Source organism: Fukomys damarensis, unplaced genomic scaffold, assembly GCF_012274545.1.
Source record: "Fukomys damarensis isolate Sample0158 unplaced genomic scaffold, DMR_v1.0_HiC HiC_scaffold_1, whole genome shotgun sequence".
In the NCBI taxonomy this organism is placed as follows: Eukaryota; Metazoa; Chordata; class Mammalia; order Rodentia; family Bathyergidae; genus Fukomys; species Fukomys damarensis.
In genome coordinates, this window is record NW_022900913.1 from 33472468 (window position 1) to 33499261 (window position 26794).

General features: G+C 36.2%; 1 protein-coding gene across 6 annotated transcripts in view; it reads left to right on the plus strand.

Annotated features, from left to right (window-relative positions):
* Positions 1-26794, plus strand: part of Ghr (growth hormone receptor) — a 239236-nt gene that overhangs the window by 80076 nt on the left and 132366 nt on the right. The window contains exon 1 of one of the 6 annotated variants that reach the window (XM_019208904.2): positions 12704-12913. The exons of 2 other annotated variants lie outside the window; for them this stretch is intronic. Coding sequence is in view for 2 of the 4 variants with exons in the window: in XM_010633879.3 (XP_010632181.1) it covers positions 14782-14821 (40 nt within the window). In the remaining 2 variants the exon portion in view is untranslated. Of the gene's footprint in view, positions 1-12703; positions 12914-14084; positions 14107-14745; positions 14822-18455; positions 18492-26794 lie in introns of those variants that run through there. 3 more of the 6 variants (XM_019208903.1, XM_010633879.3, XM_019208907.1) reach the window with 3 other exon arrangements.

Sequence of the window (26794 nt, forward strand, 5' to 3'; positions counted from 1 at the left end):
AACACAGAAAGACACAGAGAGGTACCGGGTTCCACAGTCCTTTACCAGGCCGCTCCCCTAGACTTCACCTCTTAAAGATCCCCAGTACCGCCACCCTGGGGACCAAGTCTTTATATTATGAACCTATGGGGGATACATATCCAAACTATAACACATGGATGCAACTGTTCTTGGACTTTGTTCATAGATTTTTCTGCTCAGATATATATGCATGCATTCAGCAAGCATCACTGAGTGTCTAGTTCATGCCAAGCACTGGTAGGCCTGCTGGGAATCTATCTTTGCTTTGGCAGGTCACTGCAATACTAAGGATTTATTCTTTATTACACATGAACACAAAAATTTATATTATTTTGATGCTACTGTAATTAATTGAAATATTCAGTTTATAAGCCAAAGCCAATCCAGGAAAATTTATTATTAAATACTTGGGACTAGGTTATGTACTGAGAACAATTAGAACAGGCTGCTAGAAATTCATTTACAGGACAACAGTGTTAAGAAGATAAGTCTTGGAATATCTTTTATATATGGTGAACTATAATAGAGTCAGATAGAAGTTGAGAGAAGGAGGTAAATTGTGCCACAAGATGCTTCATGAGTTTGCACAATCTCCTGAAGATTCGGGAAAGGCTTTATGGCATTAGCTCTACAACAAAAAGTCATATTAGGATGAGCAGTTTGTAGTGCTGCCTTTTATTGCTACATGCTGCACTCCTTAGCCCTGTTTGCTATATACACTTTGTCTTTAATCTTGAGAAACTTATCAGATCTTTTAATACTAGAAAATAAACAGGAACAAAACTCATACTTAAAAAAGTACACATACTCGTAATCATCAAGGATATTAGAGTCATTATTCTATACATAAAGACCCCAGGAACCCTTGTCACTTTTGTAAGCATGGGTACTTCTTTGACTCTAGATTTCCTTGTTTTGCCCCAATGTTCAAGAATATGTTGTAGCGGTTTCCAAGTATGTGCAACTGGAGGTTATCAAATTTGGGACAAATGGATCCTCAAACTCTCCCACACTGAATCTCCTGGTTTCTTACCTACAAAACTAGCCCCTTGTTTGGAATGCTGAATGCACAGATATTGGCTTAGCTCGCTCCTTTTTGTCCTTCAGATTTTAGGTCAACTGAAAGGACTTTTCTGACTTCTGGTTACATCAGTCATCTCTACCTGACCTCCACCTTTTGCTGTCCTGCCGTGCTTGCTGTATAGCATTTATCCCCTTCCATTGTTTCTTTTTGCTTTCTTTCCTTTTATTTATTTTTTGTTTTGTTTTGTTTTTTGCTTTTTACTATCAATTTCCTCCCACTAGATGTTAGTTCCATGATATAGGACAGAAACTTAAAAATGCTTATAGCCTAACCAGTTCTGTGAGCAATTGGTCTCAATTGGTGACAATTGGTCTGATGCTGAGGGCATCTTGAGAGTCATCATGAAAGTTTTTGCCTGAAATAAACCTATTGCAAGAAACATCAACTGTTCTTTAAGTTATATTTATTTGCCTTGGATCCAGCCCAAATCCTCTTCTCTCTCCTTATTTTCTGTAAAAAAACAAAAAAACAAAAAAAACTTCCTTCTTTGTATAGCAATGGATACTAAGAATACACATATCCATACTTCTCAGAGTAAAGGATAATGTCTCAAATACAGACTCCCTGTGTACTATACTATGAAGGTAAAATTTCCAAGGCCAGTTCTAGTATTGAATTGATACTTCTTCTGTGCCTTTTACACCATCTGTTTAATGCACTGGCTTCCTGGTGTCATTTAGAATTTTGCCTCAAGTTTGTAAAGCTATTATGCTGTAGTTATTTGAAATGTTTCTGATACATTTTTAAAAGCTTTACAGTTTTTCTTGATAATGATTTTCATCCACCAAAAAGCTTATCTACTTAAAAGCACTGAGGACACTTTTGGAACATATTTTTCATATTATTTATTCTTATTTTGGTTAAATTTGCTTTTGTTTTTTTGCTGTGCTGTGAAAGTATTTATGAAAGAAGAAAAAATTTCACTTATTCTTTTGGAAGATGTGACTTGAGTTGAAAACACTAGTTATATCAGGTGTATTTATGTATGTATATATGTAGTTTAAAACATTATCAATAATGGAGCAAATGGCAATCTTTGAAATAGGTTGGGTTAAAACATTCTGGCCTATTCGTCAATTCAGTTAGCTAATTTAAAATAAATGAAAAGATTATTGCATTTTCCAAATTAAAGATTTTGGGCAAACAGAAAGGCAAAAGTCATGGTTTTTCTTAGGTTGACTTTTTGGGTGTTATTAATCTATAAGCAACATTTTTTGATGGAAGATATGAATAAGATCTTTGTGCAAAGTAACTGGGCCAAAACAAACACTGTATCGTTCCATAGTTTTGTATGGCACAGGGGAAAACATCCTTGTCATTATTCTATTAAAGATTATCAGATTTGCTGAAAAGGAAAGAAAAGAGGAGCGAAAAACCCAGGTTTGTTGATTGAGCCACTTTATGTGTGAGCGGTAATACATATTAACTGCCAAATTCTGTCAACACAAGAAAAAACTCCATATATCAAAATTTTTTCATTCATTATGTAAGAAATTTATGTATGTTGGTGCATACCAGAAGAAATGTCACAGACTTTTTTATTTTTAGTGTCTGTTGATATACTCCTTTTCTACTTGAAGTAACCACGTGAATGGAGATACACTTCATTTAAACAGGTTTGTCTTTTAATCGATTTTACCAGCTTTTTCTCTCTGGTAAAAAAAAAAAGCTGTAATTATAACATATTTAGCAGTGAGGCTGTTATATTCTGTTCATCTTCAAATCATGTTCTTTTAAATACAGAGGTAAATATAATAAATACTTCTGAAGTTGAAATAATAGATTAAAAAAACCTCTACCACTATTCCTAACTCATCCTGAAAGAGAGATCAAGGTCTAATCATCCTAGTTCTCCTGCCAAGATTTGTTACCATTATGATTGTTGGTTAGGCAACTTCTCCCACCCCAAATGTTATTTTTCTTGTTTTAAAAGTCTCAGAATCCAAAGATGGGTTACTGAAGGAAAAAAAAAATTCCAACAACATTTTCTCAGAGTCTATAATTTTCCAAGCACTATGCAGGATAGTAGGGAGACAGAAAGTGAAGTCTTGCTTCTGAAGTCTTAGATTTTTTTTTCCCCTTGAGAGCTGAATGATGAGGCTGAGCTTTTCAGATGGAAAACAGCAAGGCCTGTGAGAATTCTGGAAGTAGTCCCTAAAATTTGCAAGGAAATAAATCCACCCTTTATATGACTATAGCAAAATCTTTTCACAAAGTAGTATGTTTCAAAAAAGTAATATCTGCTTAGAAATCAAGTTAAGTGGAGCAGTTCAGTTGAGATTTATTGCAGGGGATTCAGTCTGAATGGCCCAGCTCTGGAATTAGGGAAAATATCTAATGATTCTGCAGACCAAAGTCAGCTGACAAGTGCCAAGAAGCCATATAGTCAATTCACATTTCAATATAAACTCCATTCACTTCTTAAAACCCTGGCTCTGTCATTATTTTCTGACACATCAAGTATTGTAGAGCTACTCTGGCCATTTCCCACTTTTCTGGAACTACCCAGATGTCTAGATCCTGAAAGTGAATTTATCTGTTTGACATTCTGCATGAAGGTAGATATTGCATACCACACAGAACTGAAACTTGCTGTCACCTTCACGGCTTAACTCTTGGTTTGGTTGCTTAGTATCTGATTGGTTGAGACTATGTCAATTGGTTTCACATCTACAAAGAAATATTGTATTTGTCTAAGGCAGATATACAAAATACATTTGCCTGTGTTATGGCTGAGATCTAAACTGGCCCCTAAAACTTTATTTTCAGGTTACTGGATTTTGATAGCATTGTAGCTGATTTGCTGTTAGGAGGTGTGGTCTGATTCAAAGAGGTGGGCCACTGCGGTTGTGATCAGAGGGTTTATCTCCCTTGCAGGATCCCTCCTTGACTTTCTCTGCTTCCAGGCTACTATAAAGCGAACTGCTTTCTTTGGCCTTTCTCTTCCAACAGGCCAGTTCTCTCTAGAGCTGGCCAACCATGTACGTACTGAAACTTCTCAAACAAGAACCAAAACAAACCTCTCCTCGTTTAAGTTGTGGCTGCTGAGTATTTTGTCCTAGCAAGGATCAAAATGACTAAGAACTTGTGTCATCCTTTCTAACTCTACAACATAAGCTCTATGATTGTAAGCATTCCATTATTACCTAGGGGGGACTTAGCAGTCATTGTTCCCTGACTGTCTTACACTGACCTCATTTTCTTCACCTCAAATGAGTAAAATGTAGAATTAGCACTAAAAAGGTAGAGTGAAGTAGTTACAGAATGTAAATAAGAACCAAAAGGGAGTAAGTTAAAAGTGAATCACTTTTTTTCTTTTGCAAACCCTTTTTTTAACCAGCTTCATTGGAATATAATTGGCAGATGAAAGTTATGTATATCTGAGGTGTGCAATATTATAAACTGATATATGTGTGCATTGTATACTGATTGCCACAATCAGATTAATTTACACATCCTTCTCATGTGTTTACTTTTTTGTAGGTAAGGAAATTACATCACTTTGGGACATTAGCTACAACACATTAAATTAATATTTTGATGGAAGAAGAAAAACTGTCATACGGCCATTTAGTTTTAGAAGTATTAACTGACAATATTTTAGAAGACTCAGTCAGATATTCATGAATGACAAGGGGCCCTTAACTCTGAAGATGTTGTCATGGAAGAAAAGGTCCACAGTGTGTTACAAAATAATTCATGTTGCCAATTGAGGAACAAGATAAACCATGTTTGAAACTCAGAGTGGCAATTAGGATGTTCTTATAGATCTGCCTAGTTCAATTTTTGCTCTAAAATAAGGACCACATCAGAATTCAAAAAAATTTTTTAAACTGGCTTTAAGGAGCAAAAAAGTAACAATACTTTTAAATTTTTCTAGATGACTAATGACATGCTGTTGGACCTGTAAAAATTACTATTGGTGCTGAATCTCTAACATTTAAAGTGTGGCGGTTTTAGTAAGCTGTTGTATATTCAGAGATAGATTTTCAGAACAGACTAAGGTGGTTTTCCAACCTCTTTCAAAGGGAAATCTAAGTAAAGAATTTCATCATAAGCAGTTGAGGCTCCTCTGCTGAACTCTTTGGAAAATATTTGTAAGAATATTACTATGCAACATGCAAATAAATACACAAAGAAAATTATCTTGCATACATTTAAAAATAAATGAATGCCTATCTAAAAAAGAAATAAAATCATTACTTGAAGTCACTTGTTCTATTTCTAAAGACTTCTCATCCTGAGAATTAATCCTCCATATTTACCACATATTTGTAGCAGACAAAGAAAACTACTCATAGGTTTCCTCAAGGTAATCTCTGCAGTCATTGGAGACTAGTTGTGAATCCTTTGCTTGTTTTCACTTAGGCATGCAGATGACCACCGCTGTATGAAGTCCACCTTGGATTGCTTATCCTTTATAGAGATTTTGCTCTGTTCTGTCTTGTATGATTACTACATTATTATTTTGATATTCTTTAATCAGCTGAACCACACTGTAGTATGAAAAATATGTTTCCGTTCTTCTAATGGGCATTCATTAGCAGGCTTCACAATGGCCTTCTTGAATAATGTGAACCAGCCTTTCATTGCCATTTGCTGCAATTCAGCATAACTAAGTGTGACTGGTTCAGCTCACCAAGGTCTTATTGGCCTGTTTGTGAATTTCAGGGCAGTGAGATTGAGAAATGTTTGTTGGTTATGTCCCTAGATCAGACTTTTTCATTGCTGTACTTAGATACTTAAATTACCATGCTTCTTGTCGGCTAAAGAAACGTTTTTGATTATGCTTGCAACAAACCTCTGGAAGCCTTATAAAGGGATCCTTTATGATATCACTTTTTTTTTTTTCCTAGAATGTTTACTCTGGATTTTCCCTGGAATCTATGGAGAAAATGTTTCTCAGCCTAAAAACTGGGATAGCAAAGGCATCCCTGGTTATACAGCAATGAGCCTTAAGAGTTGAGCTCAGGGAGCAGGGAATAGTTCTAGGGATGAGAGTCATGCTTTCTATGACTGGAACTCACTTGAGTAGTCATTTTGACCCACCCCACTGAGGACTGTCCTAAAGATATCTGCCCTACATAATGAAGTGTCACCAGAATCTCTCTTTGCCTGCAACTCCAAATATCTTAGTCACTTTCCCTGTCACCGGGACAAAGTACCCAACACACACAATTTAAAGGAGGAAAGGTTTACTGTGGTGCATTCAAGGAAGAATGGCATGGAGAAGGGCCTGGGTGGAAGAACTGGGTGTCAGAGAGCTGCTAATCTCGTGGCACCCAGGAAGCAGAAAGAAGGAAAGAGTCCAGAAGGAGGAAATATCCTCCTAGGTCATGCCCCCAATGACCCGCCTCTATCTAGCAGAACCCACTTCTTAACAGAAAGTCAGCTATATGGCCCCCATAACCCAGTCACCCTCCAAAAGCCCCACCTATGATAACATGAAGCTCTTGAGAGATAGGTAGATATAAACCTTGACACCAGAGTAAACAACTCTTATGTATTGATATTTATACCACCCTGTTTTATCCTTACAACTTTTACTAGATATGTAAATATGCCTGTTACATAAATAAAATAAATTATTTGTAGATTTTAAAATATATATTTCACAGTATGTATTGAATACAGTTTTCTGGAAATTGCTATTATGACTACCAAGTATTTTGTTTACAGAATTCATCTGTTATACATTTTTAATTTTTCTGTACTCATCTTATTAAATATAATTTTTGTATCTATTTTATACTAATTGGAATTTGAATTGACTCAATTTTGAAGTTGACTAAATTACATGAGATTATCTTTATATCCTTATCTTAGGATACATGCGATAGAAGTTCTCTGGCATATTTATTAGTGGATCACTGTGTCCCGGATATGTGCAGTTCCATATCTATTGGATATTGTCAAATTGCTTTTTTAATTGCTCGTGTCAATTTCCCCTCATATCAGTAACGTGTGAGAATTTTATTTCCCATATCATTGCCAATGCTTATTATCAGATTTATTTATTTGCCAGGAGATAGATGGGAATTTCTGTCTTGTTTTAATTTTTATTATATCGATTATGCAGAACTTTGATGATAATTTTACAGGGTATTTGAATTTCTTATAAATTGTCTATTTTTAATGTATTTGTCTGTTGTTTGTTCTTCTCTATAATAATTTATAGGAATATGTGTGTGATGCTTATATATCCTACTGTATATGTTAATATTCTGTATGTATAATTAATTATTACATATGTTGAAACATTTACCTCATTTGCTGATTGCATTTAATTTTGCCAATGATATCCTATAATATGGGTGACTTTTAATTTTAATATAATAAAATTTCTTTTTATTACTCTACTTTTTGTGAATTTCTTAAGAAACCACTTTCTCCTCCATGGTCATGTTTTCTATATACCCTTTCTATGCTCTAAACTGTTTTCATTTAGTTCTGAAAGTTTTATTTTAAATATATAGACCTTTAATTCATCTAAAGTTTCCTTATGTTTATGTGGTATAAAATATAGACCTATTTTTCACATGTGATAAATTAGTTGTCCCAATACTATTGAATAGCTAATTTTCTCTCCATTGTTTTTAATCCCTCCCTGTTGTATACTAAGATCCAATATGTGCTTTGGACTTTGCTAGGTGTACCCCCACCACGATCTCAGTTTGCCTCCCAACCAAGTACTGTACCATGTAAATTCTACGTGTTTATGCTAAGCATTTTGATCTTGCATAGCATAATTGTGAGAATGGTTCAAAAATTTCACTTTAAGTATGGTGTTAGGTTTAAGTTTGGGGATAATAAGCTTTTGTCAAGTTAAGAAAACCATTTTATTTCTAGTTTACTAAGAGTTGATTTTAAGTATTAATTAATTAGTTTTTGAGACAGAATCTCAGTATGTACTCCTAGATAGACAGAAACTTGCTATGTAGCCAACTGTGGCCTCAAACTCTCAGCTATCTTCTATCCTCAACCTCCTGAGTGCTGGAATTATAGATGTGCACCACCACATCTGGCTGATTATAAGTATTAATTTATAAACTGCTTTATGTTGTATTAAAATAATCATTTTGCTGCCTCTTTGAAATAGATTATATCAATCATATTATATCAATAAATCTGACATTAAAGTGTCCTTATATTCCTGATCTAAACTTTACTTGAATAGAATAATTACTGTGTTTCAGATATATTACTATATTTCCTCCCTCTCTCTCTCTCTCTCTCTCTCTCTCTCTCTCTGGACTAAAGCACATATTGGCAGACTTGCTTTTCATTGGTATTGGTTAAAAGAAATTATTTTCCAAATATGTTTCTTTGAGAAGCTAAAAATGCAAAAGTTCTCCTTTGCCTGTATTTAAAATATAATAAATGTTCCTCAATTTATGCAAAATGTTAAGTCAACATGTACTTAATAAGCTTGACCTACTCCACAGTACACTGGTGATCATGTGGCTGAGAGAGGGAGCTGAGGACTGCTGCCCCTGCCCTCATTGTTAGCCTGGGAAAAGATCAAAATGCAACATATAATGTACCCTACTGAATGCCTACTGCTTTAATACCTCATAAAATTTTTTTAAAATCCCAATTCAAATCATCTTCATGAGAATTTCTAATTATCTAGGAAAAAGTGTTCTCCATTTTCCACATATTCATAGAATGCAAGCCTTAAACTTCTCCTTTTCCCATTTCTAAACTACCTGTCACTTTTGCAAGCCGTATGATCCAACTGAGCTCCTCTCGCTTCCTTTTGAGGTTCTGTGGTGGGGCATGGTCTTCCTAGTCCTCCCTGTTATACATGTCCCTCCCAGTTGTCTCTGAAGGCAGCAGAAGGCTGTAACTACCCTGTCAGGGATCACCCTCTAACCATGACTGCATGTACCCCTGTCAGATTGCTCACTCCCCATCAGGCAACACCAGTATTCTCCCTTAACATGTTTTATTCTTCTCTCACACAAAGTAGAAATTTAGCATATCTTAATTGTCCTTTAAGACAATCTCTACCATTTTCTTTGTTTTTTATTGCCTTGAATTTATTTACATTATTTTGATCAGTAGTAAATGTGATGGATGTTGTTCTTAGAAACAATATTAATTGAATTAGCCAAGACATTTTGCCTTTTTCCTAACACTATGTGTTTATGCACCTAATAAATCTTTATTATATACCTCCTATTGGCCTTCTGTAGTTTGTAGTTGCTAAAGAATATAGCACTGAACAAAATAGATAAGCTCTTTGAATTCACATATTTAACATTTGAGAGAATAGAGAGTAAAAATGTAAGCAAGTAAATGTATCATATAATAAATAAAGATTAAAGCCTTTGAGAAAAAATAAAATTGTTTAAAGCTTGTGATTTATCTATCTTGACCTGAATAAATAAAGTCTTTGAGAAAAGTATCCCAGGCAGAGGAAGCAGCATTCTTCAAGGATAATCAAAGACACTAGTTTTGTTGATGCAGAAAGAACATAAAGAGTATGGTGGTATAGGTACAGGCAGAAATAGTGAGTGGGAACATCAGGTAAGACTTTCAGACCACACTAAGCACATTGTCATGTAAAGAAAGTGTGAGGATGCTGAAAAAAGAAATTGCATGCCTTGTTTTACTGAGATCAGTTTGGGTGCTGGAAATAAGGAGATTCAAGAACAGAACAAGATAGGCAATACACACACACACACACACACACATACATATACACATAGATATAGATATTACAGCTCTGTCAAGGATGCTTTTGCAATGTTCTTAGGCTCCCTCTCCTCTCCCTGTGACTTCTCCAAGCTGGTAGGATTTGCCTAGGTTACCAAGCATTGTATTCCTAGAATTTTCTGTTGACAGTAATCAGCCTTTGGTATCAGAACTTCATTTAAAACTAATTAGCTAATATTTCTTAGCCAGGTTGATTTCCCTTGAATCAACAAAGAATTTCCAAAATCACCATTTCCTAGAAAAACTAGCAATATATTGGTCAGGTGTGTAAGAGACTCTAATATAAACAGGACAAAAATCAAAAACCAAAAAAGAAGCAACTTTTTATATGTAGTCTATTTTCCTTAGAAATTGTAATATAATATATATATATATATATATATCAAATTATGCATTCTTTTTCAAAACTTACCAAATTTCTGTAAGAACATGCATTGTGCATTTATAATCAGAATAAAAATCACAATTGGCTCTGTGGAAAATGATCATTTTGCAAATAAGCATTATATACTCCCATTGTTGATTTAGCTCATCTTCTTGATATAAATATGATTGCATGTGATTAAAATTCTATTTTAAGCAGAAAGTCTCATGTTTGTCCTACTAACCTCATCTCAGACTACATTGTTCAGTATGCAATTGGGTTGTCGGGAGAGGATATAAAAACGATACAGCCCAGGTTCCTTTTGTTACAGTCCTTCACTTTTTTATTCTTTTAGTATAACCACTGTTTTTCATTTGATGAAATATGACTAGCTTGAGCTTTGGGAATGTGGTTTGAGGTAACGTTGGACAGAGCATAGCCTGATGCTTTATTAGACCAAACTAATATTTCTGACAAGGACTTTAATTCCTTTATTAAGAGTAATTCTCTTAATAAGAACTATTGATAAGGTCCATAATTTCCAGATACTTCTGGTTTCAGAACACTAATAGAAGCCATTCCTCTCTTGGAAAGTAAAAGGTATCTCCTAAGGTTCATAAAAAGGCATGTCAGAACATCTTGCACTTGGGTATTTTTTCTTTCTTTATGAATATCAAGGGTAAAGTTTCAGGTTACATCTTTACACATATCTCTGTGCAACTCTTTTCTGCTCCTATTTCATTTTACTCTGAAAAAAAAAGAAGAGTAAAAGATCTTTCTTTTGTAAGAATAAGCCTTAGAGATCTAGGCTGTCTGGTCACAAAAATCACTAGCTTTTTGGTCCTTTTCCTGTGTATAAATCCTCATTATCTGGTAGTATTTAACTTAATAATGAGTCACAGAACTGTTGACTAGATTCCCAGTCCATCAACATCCATTGCTGGCTGTAAACTATCACCTTACTGATGCTGTTGCTAATCTAAAGTGGGGAGAGTGAACATCAGGGACAGTTAGTAGGTTTTAGATAGGGATCCTGGTATTAATCCAATGAACAAGTAAAGTCCTTTAAGTGTTTTATTTAGAGGGATGTCATAATAACAACTGTGTCTCCCATCTGTGTGTGTATGTGAACAATGGGGTTAAGAGAGTCTGAGCTGGCGTTAGGAGGCCATTTCTCAAACTGAAGTGAGAACGGTGACTCAGACTTGGGCAGTATCAGTAGATGGGAGAAAGGAAAAGGAGTGGACTAAAAAGGTACGAGGGATATAACATGAAAATAAGAAAGAACAGGCAGAGAGGTAAAGGAAATTTCCAGATAACTCCTATGATTTTTACTTGTACTGCAAATTCTAGAGACCAGGTATTTATGGACTCCTGGAAATGTGATTTGGGAGTATCCCGCAGGCAGGCAGTTTCTATACATTCAAAATAACATTTCAAAACAAATTAACCACAACTCAGAATCAGTGAAATTTCCAAATTTGTTATTATTAACTAAAGCATTCAAATGAATTTTCCCCTTTGAGGGTTTCTTATCTTAATAGGATTTGTATGTATTGATATCACAAAATGACCCACTGCAAACAAACATAAGAAAGCTAGGCAGGCAGATGGAGTCTTGTAATCAGCAAAATGGCATGCTAATTCTAGCAGCAGTCACAAATCATGTGTGTTGTCACAAATCTTTTTGTGTTGATAGTGTGGATAGGACTGTTAGTAACACATAGGAATGTCAGTCACATATTCCTGCAGGTACAGCAACCCAGTCCACACTTAAGTAATTTAAAACTAATTTAAAAGAAACCAAACCTCATTATCTAAGTGCTGTGAGCTCTTGCCCAATTGACCAAAATAACCATGGTTAAGTAGGACCTTGGTGAGTTGGTACAAGGGCTTAAACAATTATGAGATAGAAGATACTAAAGGTTTTCTGGTCTACTACTTTAACACCACTTATACAAAACATGGTTAAATGTTTGCAGTAAAATTAAGTGTGCTGGGATTTCCAACAAACACTGACTTTTTGCAATTCAGCCCATTTATCCTTCATTTTAAAAATATTCAACCTTCTATACCCTGGACTCTTGAGATAATTTATGGAGACAGAAGTGAACATACACTTGTGAGACACTTCTGCTTTTGTTCTTGCAACAGAATTAGGTCCAGATAACCCAATCACTATCTTCAATCTTTCCAGATACTTTTGTTGAGTTCTAAGGCTCATCCCTCTTCTCAGTGGACCTTGCTGCCTCAGTTATCATAGACCTCAGGAAACGTCAGCCCAGGCCTGGCCTTCACTTTAGCTGGCAGTACCCAAAGAAACGCTGGGCAAAGATCAAGGAGATTTGTAATGTGAGGCAATGGTCTGATATGATTTAATTTACCAAGAGTGGGGAGAGAGAGAAAAGGGGGGGAGAGAGAGAGAGAGAGAGAGAGAGAATAGAGAATGAATATGATTGGTTTAGGAGCTTTTACAGAGGTTATATTGAAGCACCAAGACCTATAAATTAGAGATTAAGACAACAAAAAGTACTGATAACGGCAGTTCATGGGATTCCACCTTCAATCCTACTCTCTCTGGTAGATTTTATAGATCAGTTCATTGTAATCTTGCAATATCTGATTGAATGAAAAAGGGTAAATTAGAAAAGTTCTGAAATAAATCCCAGAAAAAAACATATGAAAATCCAGCCTCTATTTCAAGAATATCTGCAGGATTACTGGTTAGTATTACCTTCCCTTATTTCTTGTTAACTTTGATACAAATTCTGATCACTGGGTCTGCCCCCAAATATACTCATTTGCTTTTGTATTTTATACATAAATGTTGTAACTACCTTGGATTTGGCATTTTCTTTTCTCCTACTTCATTTTTTCCATTTATGGCTGAATACCTTTGTTTTCCCTTTACTTCTGTAAGCAATACTGATTTTTTGTACTGCTCAAGTTTATAAAATTTTCTTATTAGGAAAAGCCTTTGCATGCCTTCCTCCCTTTCCGATCACCGTCAAAGTGTAATTTGGCTTTCCAAAGTGTATGCTTTGAAGGATGGGGTAGTTTTCTGTACATTTCTGTAGCTAGTGCATTTTTGTTTTAGTTAACATGGATTATAACTTGCATTCAGGAAGCACTTCAGACTTTTAATTCTGTTCCCTGTTTTACACTTCAACAGTCAGTTTACATTTGCAAAAGTTTTATAAAAAAAATTGCATGTTTGTATTGTATCTTCGTTCAGGATTTCTGCCTCATAACCCTCAAAAAAGAAAAGAGAAAATTCTTGATGCTTTATTATGCTGTATTAGAGGTTTGCCTAGGCTACAATGGAAGTAGGGAAGAGAGGCACCAGACTTCACCTGGTGGGAAGTAGGGATTGTTAAGACGCTTCTAAATTGAAGTGATCTTGGGCTGAGGCTAGGGGAAATGAGTATCAAAGATGGATAAAGGAGGAAGAGGACAAGAGGCAGAGAAATGAGGCCTGTAAAGACCTAGCACCTTCTGGTTAAATATCTCTATGGACAGAGGATAAGAGAGTTTTGGAGAAATGGTAGAAGATGGAAAGGGAAAGGTAGAAAGAAGCCTAACCAGATCACACAAAGATAGATGTGTCTTTCTGAGAATTTCTCATTTGTAAAGGTGGGTGCAGATCTGCTGATTACAAAAATCCCCATTGTGTCACCATGGAGAATTGATTTTTGCAAAGTTCTAACAGGGTTATTTTCAGAGTTGGGCCTAGCTTGTTCTGGGTGGGGGCTTCTTGTAAGTAAACTCTTGAAAGAAAGTGTCAAGGGGCACTCAGCCCACATGGAGGGTGGGTGAATGGCCAGCAGCTGGGGCAGGCCAGAAGATCTGAGTCACCTGTGCCCATTTTTTTGATTAGTTTGTACGAAATGCCTGATGATAAACAATAATATGTGGGGTAAGTACATCTTGTTGCTCCTTGAAGAGATTCTTGAAAATAGTCAAAGTGACAGCTTGGAAACAGCCTAGAATAATCTAAAAGCCTATCAGACTAGGGATGTTTGGCCATAACCAGCTGTGGAGTCTGATGTAACTCTTCACCTTTCTGGGCTGCGTTTACCTCCATCTCATCTATAGAGAGTGAAACTGTTAGACTAAATTGTTACTGAGGGCTCAGCCCTCTCCAGGATTCTGTAATTATGATTCTTCCTCCTCTGACTCCCCTTCCTCCCTAGAATCCTACCTCTTCCTTCCCTCCTGGAGCCCAATCATCACTAACCTCAGACTTGCAGGCATTCTGATTAACAGGGAAAGTAGTCAATCCATTGTTCTTGTGCCAGTTTTATGTTAAGAACTTTAAGCTAATGAACATGGGAAACATTTTTTAAAGGGAAAAAAATTGTGATTCATGATCTATCCTGTGCTAATAATAAAAAGAAACAGAAAGTCCCAGTGCTCCTATTGTCAGTTACTATTTTTCCCTCTTTGGTCTTTGCGGGGGCAGTCCCTCCTGCAAAAAGCAGAGCAAAGATTGGACGGGGATTCTGTGGGAGTGGAGGGTAGGCACTGAGAGAGAAGGCTGAATTGGATGCAGATTCAGCTGCCAGATGAAGGAGTAATGAATGTGGCCTGAATGCTTGAGTGGCCTTTCCGACAGATGCTATGCAGAATTAGTACGTAACTGTGACCTTCCTTACCTTTCTGAAATTCTCTAGCACATATACCTGGCACCTTCACACTATATTCTGGCTGCCTGTAGTTCAGTCCTAGACCTATCCTCTAACCCCCAAACTATCCTCTGCTCTCCTTTAACTGTCTTCTATAGATTCAGAAACTACAGGTATACGAGGATCTGAATATTCTTGAGGGAAGATGATATAGAGCCTGTAGCCTCCATTTTACCTTTCAACAAAACCTACCAGACCCCACACATACATAAGTAGCACACATCTGTTCACTCATCACATGTTGCCAGGCACCTTGGTAGGGAAACTAGAGAGGGAGTGATGGAGGATAACATGGGTGTAGATTTTGCCCTCTGAAACATGCAGACAAGAGTGCAGAAACTCATCTATTCCACAAACAGTTCATCATCTGGAGGCTTTCATTTTGTAACATATGTTATACTAGAGGCTGCAAAAATCAGTGTAGGCATAGAGCCGTAAACAGTTGAGTCTCAGAGAGAGAGAGAGAGAGAGAGAAGAATGGGAAAGAGAGAGACAGAAAGAGATGACTTAGGAAAGTGATGATGTTTGAATGTGATTTTGAAGCATTTGTCTTAGAAAGATACACCACGAGGGGGCTGTTGAAAGTCTGGAGAAAAGAGGAGGCAGTGGGCTAAGACTGGAGGAGGAGGTACTATGGTCCACAGACAATCTTGGAAAGGAAGCACCTCTTGTAGTATAAAGGAGAAGGAATAATCAGCATCTAGATCAGGTAACTGAGTGAACCTTGATCTCATTAAGCAATATTGGAAATAAAAGAGATGAATCTACTTGTCCAATTTACACAGACTGGAGACAGGTAGGAAATGGCAATTTCTCTTCTGACAGTTGTTTTTTATGTTCATACAGCACATATTATTTCCCTGCATCTGAAGCACCTCCTTCTATCCTAAATAGAATTTAGGTGATGATTCTATGTGTAAACTGCCCCCTGAAGATTCTGTACAGTGTTCCTTCCTCATTTGAAAAGTAAAGCTCACTGGTAACATGGTCACAAGTGGTTGAAATGTTTAAAAATTTTATTTGAATCGCTTTTCGGTGAGAGAAAGATGAATGTTTTATTTCTGTTTGAATGAATTTATTTCTGATGAATGTATTTATTTCTGAAATAACAGACCACTCAGATTGTAACAAAAAAGTTGGTTGATTTGTTTGTTTCTTTGACTTCTTGGTAGGTGGATGGTCTCTGTAAATCAATAGGGCCTCAGAGTTTGGCTCAGCTTGTTGGTTCCGATTCTCTTCCACTAGCCAATCTATTTAGATGAAATACACTCAGGTCATTGAATTAATAATTTCCTTAGTTACGTCATGATGGACCCCTAGGAGAATCACCATGAAACTATGGAAATTGAACATTTAATTCAGAAGGACTGAAAAAAAAAACCTCTCCTGAGCCAATATTTACAAGGACATGCTACAAAGATAAACTGGCCATAACAGGCTCCATGTCCTTGTATTTGTTCTACCCTAATCTGTCATAGATTTCAACTTTGGTTTTGATTTATCTTCATATCAACACATTGCCTGTGATTTTTAATTATAATTTTCATTTCTTGGTATGACTGTGGTCAAAATGAAAAGCCAACAAACTGATGATGGCAGTATCATTCAGGTTTTCACACTTTCTTTGGGATCATTTCATATCCATTTTCATGTTCAAAAACTCATTTTATCAAAATCAAGTTCCCATGCCTGCTTTATACTAGCCAGACTCAAAAGATGAGCAAATATATTAGCATGCCAATGTTTTCTTTCTGTTGCATTACTGATTATTGTATTAGTTTTCCAAAAAGAAAGTATACTTAGAACACAAGATAAGAGTCAGAAGATCATTTGGCAGCTCTAGAGTTGAAGTACAGGGAACTGAATGACTTCAGGGGACAGAATCATCAAGTTGGCCACAAATAAGAGATTATTGCACCTTTTTCTGTATTGGGACATTCTTGTTTGCAGGTTAAAGTATCCTCATCTCAAGTAACAAGAGGAGATAAAGCTATAAAGTATTTACTATCTAATTTTTTCAGTATCCCTTAGTCATTATTATTATTTGATTGGACTAAATTAGATCATTGTTAAAGTCCCTTTTGTTTATTTTTTTGTTTTGTTTTTTTGCTACCGGGGATTGAACTCTGGACCTTGTGCTTTCCAGGCAGGCGGCAGCACCATTGAGCTAAATCCCCGGCTCTAAAGTCCCTTTTGGATCTGAATTTATATATGCTGCTTAAAAGTCCCTCTCCAGCAAGGTATAGTGGTGCACATTGGTAATCCCTGCATTCTGGGACACGGAGAAAAGAGGATTGAAATTTTGAGCCCTGCCTGGGCAATTTAACAACTTAAGACCCTGTGTCAAAATTTATAAAAGCGGGGATGCTCTCTACATGAACATTAGACATTGCACATGTCTCTGTAGTGACTGGGTTGTTATCATCTCAATTGATGTTTAGGAAGTGAACTATCATGGACTTTTAGAGACTTATTTTTCTATTGCTTTCATTGCAGATTACCACAAATTTAATGGCTTAAAACAACATTCACCTATTATTTCATAGCTCTACAGATGAGAGGTCTTGGCATAGTGTGACTCTTCTCTGCTTAGAGTTCACAAAGATGAAATCAAAGTGTCGTAAGGGTTGCATTACCTCCTGGAGGCTTCTGCTTCCAATAGCTTTCAAGTGGCTGGCTGAGTTTGGTTGTTTGGCACTGTAGGACCATGTTGCTCATTTCCTTGCTGCCCGTGGGCCAGCATCCAGTTTTTGCTCCTAGAGGCTATCTGCATTGCCCTCATGCTTTCTGTGTACTCCCATCAAGGAAGGACAGGTCAAGTCCTTCTCAAATTTCTAACCTCACTGATTTCCCTTTTGTACCTGTCTCACTGGCAGATTTTCTCTTCTGCTATTGTAGTACATGATTACATTGGCCCATCGACACAACACAGGATAATCTCTTCATTTTAAATTAGCTGATTAGTCAACTTAATTATATCTGCAATGTCCCTTTACAGCAGTGCCTATTTTAAGGTTTGATTGAATAACCACAGATTCTACTCTTGGGGACAACTCCACACTGTACTTAGCCAGGTTCATCAGCAACACTTTGAAATATTGTCATTACTTGAGTAATCATATCTGTGGCTAGCTGATTCATCTCTCCAATGTACTTTTTTTATTTTGCAGCTTCATAGGGTACTACTTTTGAATCCTATTTTTATATTCAGCATTTCAACCACTTGACATAGATACTCATCTGTTGCAAAAATAAAATACAGTTATTTATTGGCTGACTAGAGGAAATTAGTATTTTTTTCCTCACCATTCAACTGGGGAATAATGGTTTAGGCTGACGAGTTCTATTATCACAAACTTCAAAACCATAGCATATTTGGTTTGCCTTAGATAAGTGATTCTCAAACCTCACTACACTGTGTAATCACATAGGAAATTTTTAAGGGTACTAAGGATTGAAGCCAGGACCTTCTCACTGAGTTAATCCCCAGCTCTTATTTGTTTCTTTGTTTATTTATTTATTTAGAGAGTGGGTCTCATTATGTCACTAAATTGGCCAGGCTGGACTGGAACTTGTGACTCTCTTGCTTCAGCTTCCCAGAGTAGTGGGATTACAGGTATGTGACATCATATCTGACTTTATGAAAAAATTTTTGAAGATCAGTACTCATCTCCACCACAGAGATTCAGGGAAAAACAAGATTCTATGGGAAATCGGGAAATTTTTTTAGTTTCCCATGTAGTTCTAATATGCAGGCAATGCTGAAAACAGAACATTCCAAATGTTCTGTTTTGGAGACAAGGAAACTAAGGGTGAGGGTGACAAATGTTTTGCTTAAAGTGCCTTAAGAAGATCTGGCACTAGACTTCAGAGTTCTGTGCCACAGCTAAAGGTTTGTAATTTAGTTGTGTACAGCGTTTAGTAATTATGTGCAAAACGAGTGCTTAGAAATATGAAACACTCTGCTTCTTGATTCAGTAGAAAGACTATTTCTTTTAGGACTTTAAGAAGCTATGTTTAAAGGTAGCCTGTCAGCAGATACATTCTGCACTAGCCAAGGAGAAGGCCACAGGAGCTTCCATGATCTCTCAGTCTTCCAGAGCTGCACAGTCCAGTACAGTAGCCACTAGAGACATACAGTTATTGAGTCCCTGAAACAGGGCTAGTCCCAACTGAGATATGCTGTAAGTGTAAAAAGACACAGTATAAAAAAGAGTGCAAAATATTTATTTGGTTGTACTGAGAGGTGACCACCCTACATACGGAATTGGGCAACTGTGAGTTAACTGTGTTATTAGGCAACTATGGGTTAACTAAGCAACTATGCTCTTCTTTGTAGAATCTACCTGAGTCGCCATGATAACTTCTGTAATCTTTCACCAAAGGAGTATAAGGGACTCAGAAAGTCCTGCCAGAACTCTTTGCTCTCCCCTTCTCCACTGCTCTGCTTTGTGTAAATCGTGCTTGCTGTATTCCTAGGGAAACTCCAATGCTATTAAGCTTTGTAGATGTAAAAAGAGCTATGTAAGGAAGTGTAAACTTCTATTTGGGGCTCTCAAGACTGACGGGAGTCACTCACTGAGCTGCTGGCATCACTAAAAGCCCCTTTTTCTCCGTCTTCATGTTAAAGCATTATTTGTTTGGGGTCCTCACTGTTTCTTGCTTCAATGCACTGAAATATTTTTTTAAATTATATTAAAATTAATTTAATTCATTACTTTTTAATGTGGTTACAAGAAAAGTTTAAATTATGTATGTGGCTGGTATTTGTGGCTTTTATCATATTTTTCTTCGGACTACTCTAGAGAGCATTTTCTGTTAACTCTACTACAATGAATGGTCCAAATCCAAGCTGTTGTACTTCTGTGAAATGAAGAAAGTAGTACTTTGTAAGTTTCCTAGAGATGAGCTATAACATTGATCCACCCTATGTCCACCATCAGCAGCCAGCCAGTCTGGCCAAAGGCACTTCTTTCTATTTTTACCTATAGGCTTAAAGGAGGCAGGGTGCTGTTCCTGTGTCATGGAGAGAACACACTGCATGGCTGTTAAACAGTGTACCCAAAAGTAACCAGGTGTTCTTGGAGACACTGAGAACTAGAGATAAATATTATATTTCATGAGCAGTACAACTCTTGAAGAAGCTGCTGCATCAGCATTAGGGAGTTATGTGTCAGCATTCACGACTTACCACTGTCCTTGACAGGCCTGGAGCACTAGAAATATTACAGTGTTTTCTTCCCACTATAATTCAAATTCCAGTTTTACTCTTTCTTCATTTGCTCTCTCCAGTTTTTTCCTTGATTTACTGACATTCTGATCATGTGCTTTGTCTGGCCAGTTTGCTGTGCAAGAAGCAGGGAGGTCAAAGTTAGGCCATGGAGACAACAAACACCATTCCAAACCCTACCCAGTAATATCCTTTTTGTGAGCTTGGGAGATCCACTTAATCCCTCTAAACGCTAAATTTCCACTTTCTCATTCATAATATGAAACTTTCTCTTATGTGTCTGTGTGAAGGCTGAGTGAAATACTAATATGTCTGCACACTTACTCCCTTGGGAGGGTTTTTGGTGGGCCTCTCTTCTATCACAAGCCTAAAGGTAGTGCTTAAGGATAAAATATGAACACACAGCTACTGCCCTAGTTTGATGGTAGCTAAATAAACAAAAGACAAAAATCCCAGTAGAATCAGGATGTAGTATCCCTCAGTAAATGGCAACTATTTCATAACACCGTATAGGATTTGGCTTATTGAAAAATTACAGAAATGGTCTGCAGGCCAGAAACTGAGGCCCACTATGATTAAATCACTATGATTAGGCCACCTGAGTCACGAGATTAGGCAAAGGTGGGCTGGAATTGGCATGAGATGGTGGACTCCTCTAATAATGCTTTTCCCAGAGATTGTTAGCTCACTCTTGGGTTTCCCACCTTGTGAAGAAAAGAAAAGAAAAGAGAAAAATTTTACTATGTTGGAATTGGTTAAAGTAAGGATTTCTCTTAATTTTTTGCACCATATGACAGTAATTGTCCCTTTGAAAACCTGCATTTCTGTTATACCTCCAAAGAAGGAAGGAACATATGCATTTCTTTAAAATATAAAAAGCATTAGAGGGCTGCATTTGAGGGCTGGGGATTTACCTGAGCAGTTCTGCCGCCTGCCTCACAAGTGCAAGGACCCGAGTTCGATCATGGTAAAGAAAAAAGAAAAGCATTTGATACCGAATAGTTTCTCTGGTGTGAAAAACTATAATAGTACATAAGATCCTAATGAGATAATTGACAATGTGAAATAGGAAGAAAACGGCTAAAGGTGTAGGCAAAGTGGGAAGGGTTGGGGAAAGGTAACAAGGGAAAAGAAACAAATAGAAAATGAAAAAATGGAAATAAAGTATTTGTAAACAGGGAGAGGAGGAAGGGGTGAAGGGAGGGCAGGGACAAGGGCAAAAATGAGAACCAAGACCTGTCATGTAGAGGTACAAGATCGCCATGATAAATGTAACTGTACTGTACCCCTAAAATGTACCAATAAACTCAACCAAAAAAAAAAAAAAAGAAAGAAAGAAAAACATTTGAGACACTAGGACTTGTTATTATTAATCATTGTCAGATTGCCATTTCATCAAGATAAACAGTGCTTTTGCTTGAGGATTTCATTCCGTAAGAATGTCTCCCATAGCCTTGTATTCTCCTCTTCCACTGGGTTAAAAAAAAAGTTCATTTTCCTCTAGAGTCTGAAAGAAATGCCAACATCTTCAAACTTGTTTTAAAAGTATTCACCATGTTGTATATGATATATTATAGTTTCTTTAATCAGACTTTAAAATTAACCGCTTATGGGGGGGGAAAGTGAGAAAGCAGCAATCCAGTAAAGGTTTCCTTTCTCAAATTCGGTTTTGGAAAAGTAATTTGGTTGATATGATGGCATAAAGTAAGGTATAAGAAGGAGCATACTGTTCAAAAAAAGCAATTGTACAAGTAGTTTTCTCTTGCATATAAGAATCACATCAGCACTGTGAATCCTTGAATGCCCCAAATGAATCAGATTGGGTGAGTCAATGACCATCGCAAGCATAATTGTTGTGTGATATTGCAAAGTGCTAAGTGGGTCTTATTGAACTTAAACAGAATGCTCTTTTGTTGCAAAAGTTCCTCTCTGCACTAAATAACTGAGCATAAAATAACCAAACATTTGACTCCTGAGAAGCCTTTCTTTCAATCCATAAAGGAAGAGTTGGAGACCCAGGTTCCTATAACCAAGCTGCCTTCTCTGAATTCTCCCAGGAATAGTTATAGCTTCAAGCAAAGTCTATTATTGTTGGAATGTCATGTATTTAATATTTTAGCTCTAGATATTTTCAATTCACAAATGATTTGAACAAAATTATAACAGTATACTTGTGTTGGTTGTTGTGGTACAGGAAATCGAACTCAGGACCTTGCACTTTTGAGGCAGGCAAGGTGCCACTGAGCTAAATCTCCAGCCCTGGCATACTTGCTTTTACAGTAAATGAGGTAGTGATTGAAGTGAAAATTATGCCCTAGAATATTTCCCATCCAATTAGGCATCACAAAAAAAAAGATGTGCAATGCCTGTATAGCTAAGCACAAAGGGGCAGCATTCCTGCCTTATCCTAGGAGATGCACATATTAAATTATAATGGACGCTCCCACTTCTCTGTATCCTCATGTGATATAACTGCTTGACTTAGGAATGGAATGTTGCATACTGTTGCTGCTCAGGAACACCTTTACTGATTGTTCTACCACCTACATAGACTCCTACTTCATTATAAATACACTCAGTCTACCCCACTGGGAACATTGAACATAGTTTAGTTTTTACTACTATCAAAACTCTAACAATTATAATGACTAACTCTTATTAGAAACATACAAGCCAGGCGTGGTGGCACATTCGTGAGGCTGAGGCAGGAGGATCACTGTGAATTCAAGACCAGCCTGGGCTACATAGTGAGTTCCAGGTCTGTCTCAACTACATAGTGAGACCCTGTATCAAAAAAAAAAAAATGCAGAGTGCTTGCAAAATGCTTTGAAAAAATCATTTCACCTAATCTTGACTTTTCTGTGAAAAGGATTTGAAAATACGATCATCTTCTATTAGAGAGGAGTAAACTGACACTTGGTAAAGCCAAGATTTGAGCCTTGGTTTCTCTGAGTCGAAAGCACATTCACTTAAAAACTAAGCTCATCCAGGGCTCAGTAGTGCTCTGCCTGCTTGCCAAATACAAGGTCCTGAGTTTGATTTCTGGTACAAAAAGAAAAAAGAAAAGAAGGACTAAGCTCATAAATTCACCATTTCCTCAATGACCATCAATGCAGCAGCAGTGATAGAGGCTGATATTGATGTCTGTAGATCTGGAAAAGTGTCACTGAGTGATTATTAACTAAAGGCAATCTGCTGACAATAGAACATTTGGCATCATGTGAAATCAAGTGTACAGGGGTCACTCAGCAGCACTGTCTCTTACATTTTTGTATTAGCGTCAGCAGATTATTTAATCTTTGTACCTAACAATCAGAACCTTGATAGCATTATTCGCTTCCTCAGACAGTGATGTGCTCAGTTCATTTCATGCTGGCTTCACATTGGTAGCTTAAAATCAGCCTTGGTGGAAGAATTTATGCCACAGAAATTGGAAATTGCATCAAATCGTGGCCTTCATTTAATACCAAAAGGACAGTTATTAAACATATACTAACTAGTATACCATTGTCTATGACTCACTCGCAGAGGCATAATGTGAATAGTCACACTTCTAGAGTTGGACAAATGCATACTAGATATTCCCTTAACACTCTGCAAATATAATCATACCTGAATCATCAAAGTCTTCAGTGAATCCTCTCTCTCCATCATTCTGCATTTGGGAGGGTCTCTTAAAACCTACCTATACTTATTTTATATGTCACTAGAAGTAAAATTATTTGTTTACTGATTTTGTTACAGAAATACATAACAGCTTAATGTTACAAGCATACACACTGTAAAACAGATATTCGTGCTGTCAAACAGAAATTTAATACAACATATATACGTAATTTAAAAGTTTCAACTAATCATTTTCAACATAAACTTTTCTGAAAACGAAAAGAAATGGAGCATTGATTTTAGCAATATACTTTACTATCAAAATATTTCAATACAATCAACATAAACATTTTGCATTGTTTTTGTACATACAAGCCTTTAAAATCTGCATTTTACACTTACAGAACATCTCAATTGAAATGTAAATTTTCATCAGAAATACTTGATATTTATTTAGAATTAGTAAGATATACAGTAAAAACAGTGGATTCACAACCCAGCCTGTTCCAAATATGTTTAATTAAAATAATTAATTATAATCAAATAAAATTTAAATTTGTATTTAACTCATCAGTAGCATTATTTATATTTTAAGTGTACAGTAGCCACATATAATTAGTATTAACTGAATTGGTCAGCAGAGATACAATCCACTGAATGCTTTGTTTGATAAAAATGGAGACCTAATAGATATACTATTTCCAGATGCCTTTTTACTTACACTTTAACAATAAACACCTTACACATACAAAATTCCAATCCCATGTTCCCCACTGGATTACAGAGGAAAGCAATGTACAAATTATAGTCACATGGTGCATAATTATGCTCAGTCAATATCATTCTGCATATATAGCAGTGATCCCCTAAGATTATAATGAAGCTGAAAAATTGTGACCTTATTGCTGTGGTCATACTGTAGTAGAACACACCACCTATTACTCCTTAAATAAACCTGCTATAAACAAACCTGTATAGCCAATTGTATAAAAGTATACTACAACTATGTACAGTAAATAAACTTGGTAATGACAATAAAGAACTGTTGCTGTACTCTACTTTTATCATTATTTTGAGTATACATTTTCTACTTGTGAAAGGAAATCGGTATGATTTCATAGACAGTATGCTATGTTGCACTGTTAGCAGTTTTATACATTGCATGTTTATGAACATTTAATTGAATGTTTTCCTCCTGTACTTAATTTAATATCCTATAGTTTTGCTCATCATGACCTAGTCTATACAGTGTGTGTGTGTATATGTGTGTGTCTACAGAAACCTAGGCCACATATAGCTCTTAGGCCATGTGTAGCCTATGGATCATATCACATAAAAACACTCACATGTACACTAACTGTATAGTTCAGGTATATAAGTATATTCTATAATGTTCACATAACAAAATTGCCCAGCTATGCATTTCTCAGAATTTGTCTCCATTATTAAACAATGCCTGACTATAGTTGTATATTTTTGTTTTAAAAGCTTTGTGAACTTTCCTTTCTCACTAATGGGAAGCAGATAAATTGAACTAATTCATTTTGAATCTGATTAGTTTTCAAATGATCACCAATATAAAAAGCAGATGAATGAACTATAGATCCAGACTGCTCAAATAAATGTCTGGTGTTTATTAGAATTGGTAATTTCGGTTACCATTTTGGATTAGTCTCATCCTTTTTCCGTGCTGAGTTCTTAGAAAAGCTTCACCAGGAAGCTTTCTCAATTAATTCCATTTTGCAATATTTCATTAGTAATCAACACAAGCACCAAAAGTACACATTTATTGGGTTATCTACCTGAAGTCTTGCTGTTGCAATGTAAACATTTCTGATTTTGCTGGAATTCTAAAGTTAGCTCTTGCTCTTTCAGTATCAGAAAAGCTAGATCAGCAAAATAATTTGAGGAACTCAGTATTTTTTTATTAATTCAGCCAGCATTTTGGTGTTCTTTTTGACTGCATTAATGAGACTCTAGGCACCTAAATATCATTTTATTCCTCCCATATATTAATATGCTTACATCACACTTCTAAAGATGCTTTTGACAAATTTCCTTTTAAGTATTTGATACAAATCAGAGGGTGAGGGTGGTTTTGTGTGGTGGTTCATTTTGTTCTTGCCAAATTACCAACAAGATAAACATATTTCCCCTATATGCTTAATATAGTTTTTAAAAGATGGTGTGAGGAATTTTTACAACATAGTCTATAATCTTCATATTAAATTCACCTAATGTCATTTGAATGTAACTATCTCTTAGATTCACTTCTCACTTTTTAAAATCTTTGATCTCAGACCTTTAGCTTCCCCCTGGACATTTCTGACATTTCAAAAAGTTGTATAAATATCTTCAAGAGGCAAGAGTCCAAAACAGTCGTGTGACCTTCTCCTCCCCTTAACTGAGATACCCAAGTCCTGATTTCATCCAACAGCACTACTTTCAGGTGTAACAGATACTCACTTATTTGTGATATATGTGCCTTTCCTTGGGATCTCATATATCCAGTCATCAGTAAATCCTCACAATATGTCCCAATAAAATTAAATTTAAAAGGCAGAGAAGAAGCTTTATCCTAAGAAAAATCTATTTTCGTATATTATCTAGTCCAATCCCCTCACCCTGTCACCCTGTTTCTGATTAGTATGACTTAAGAACACTGTTTCAGTTTGGTTCGACCTTGCCCATCCAATTTTGTCACCTTTATTCATAATTCTGAACTTTTTTCTCTACTTATTAGACTCCTCAGAATATGCCCTAAACATGCTTAAGATTCATTCCCACACTAGGACATTTTCTGAGTTTTTGCCTCTGGAAGTTTATCACTATCCTTCTCTCTTTTCCTTACCCATCACCAACTTATCTGTCATTTAGCTCAATCTAAGCCCCTTATTCAGTATCTGATTATTACCTGCTTTTACTTTCCATTTTTAGATATATTCCTCTTTTCACAGTTTCAAATACTTTTACTGTCTAATTCTTAAAGTCAAGATCCATGATTTTGATTGCTTTATTGTTCATCTCCATAGTGCCTTGCACAATGCTAGCAGGAACTAATAGTTTGAGAAATGCCTGGTAAC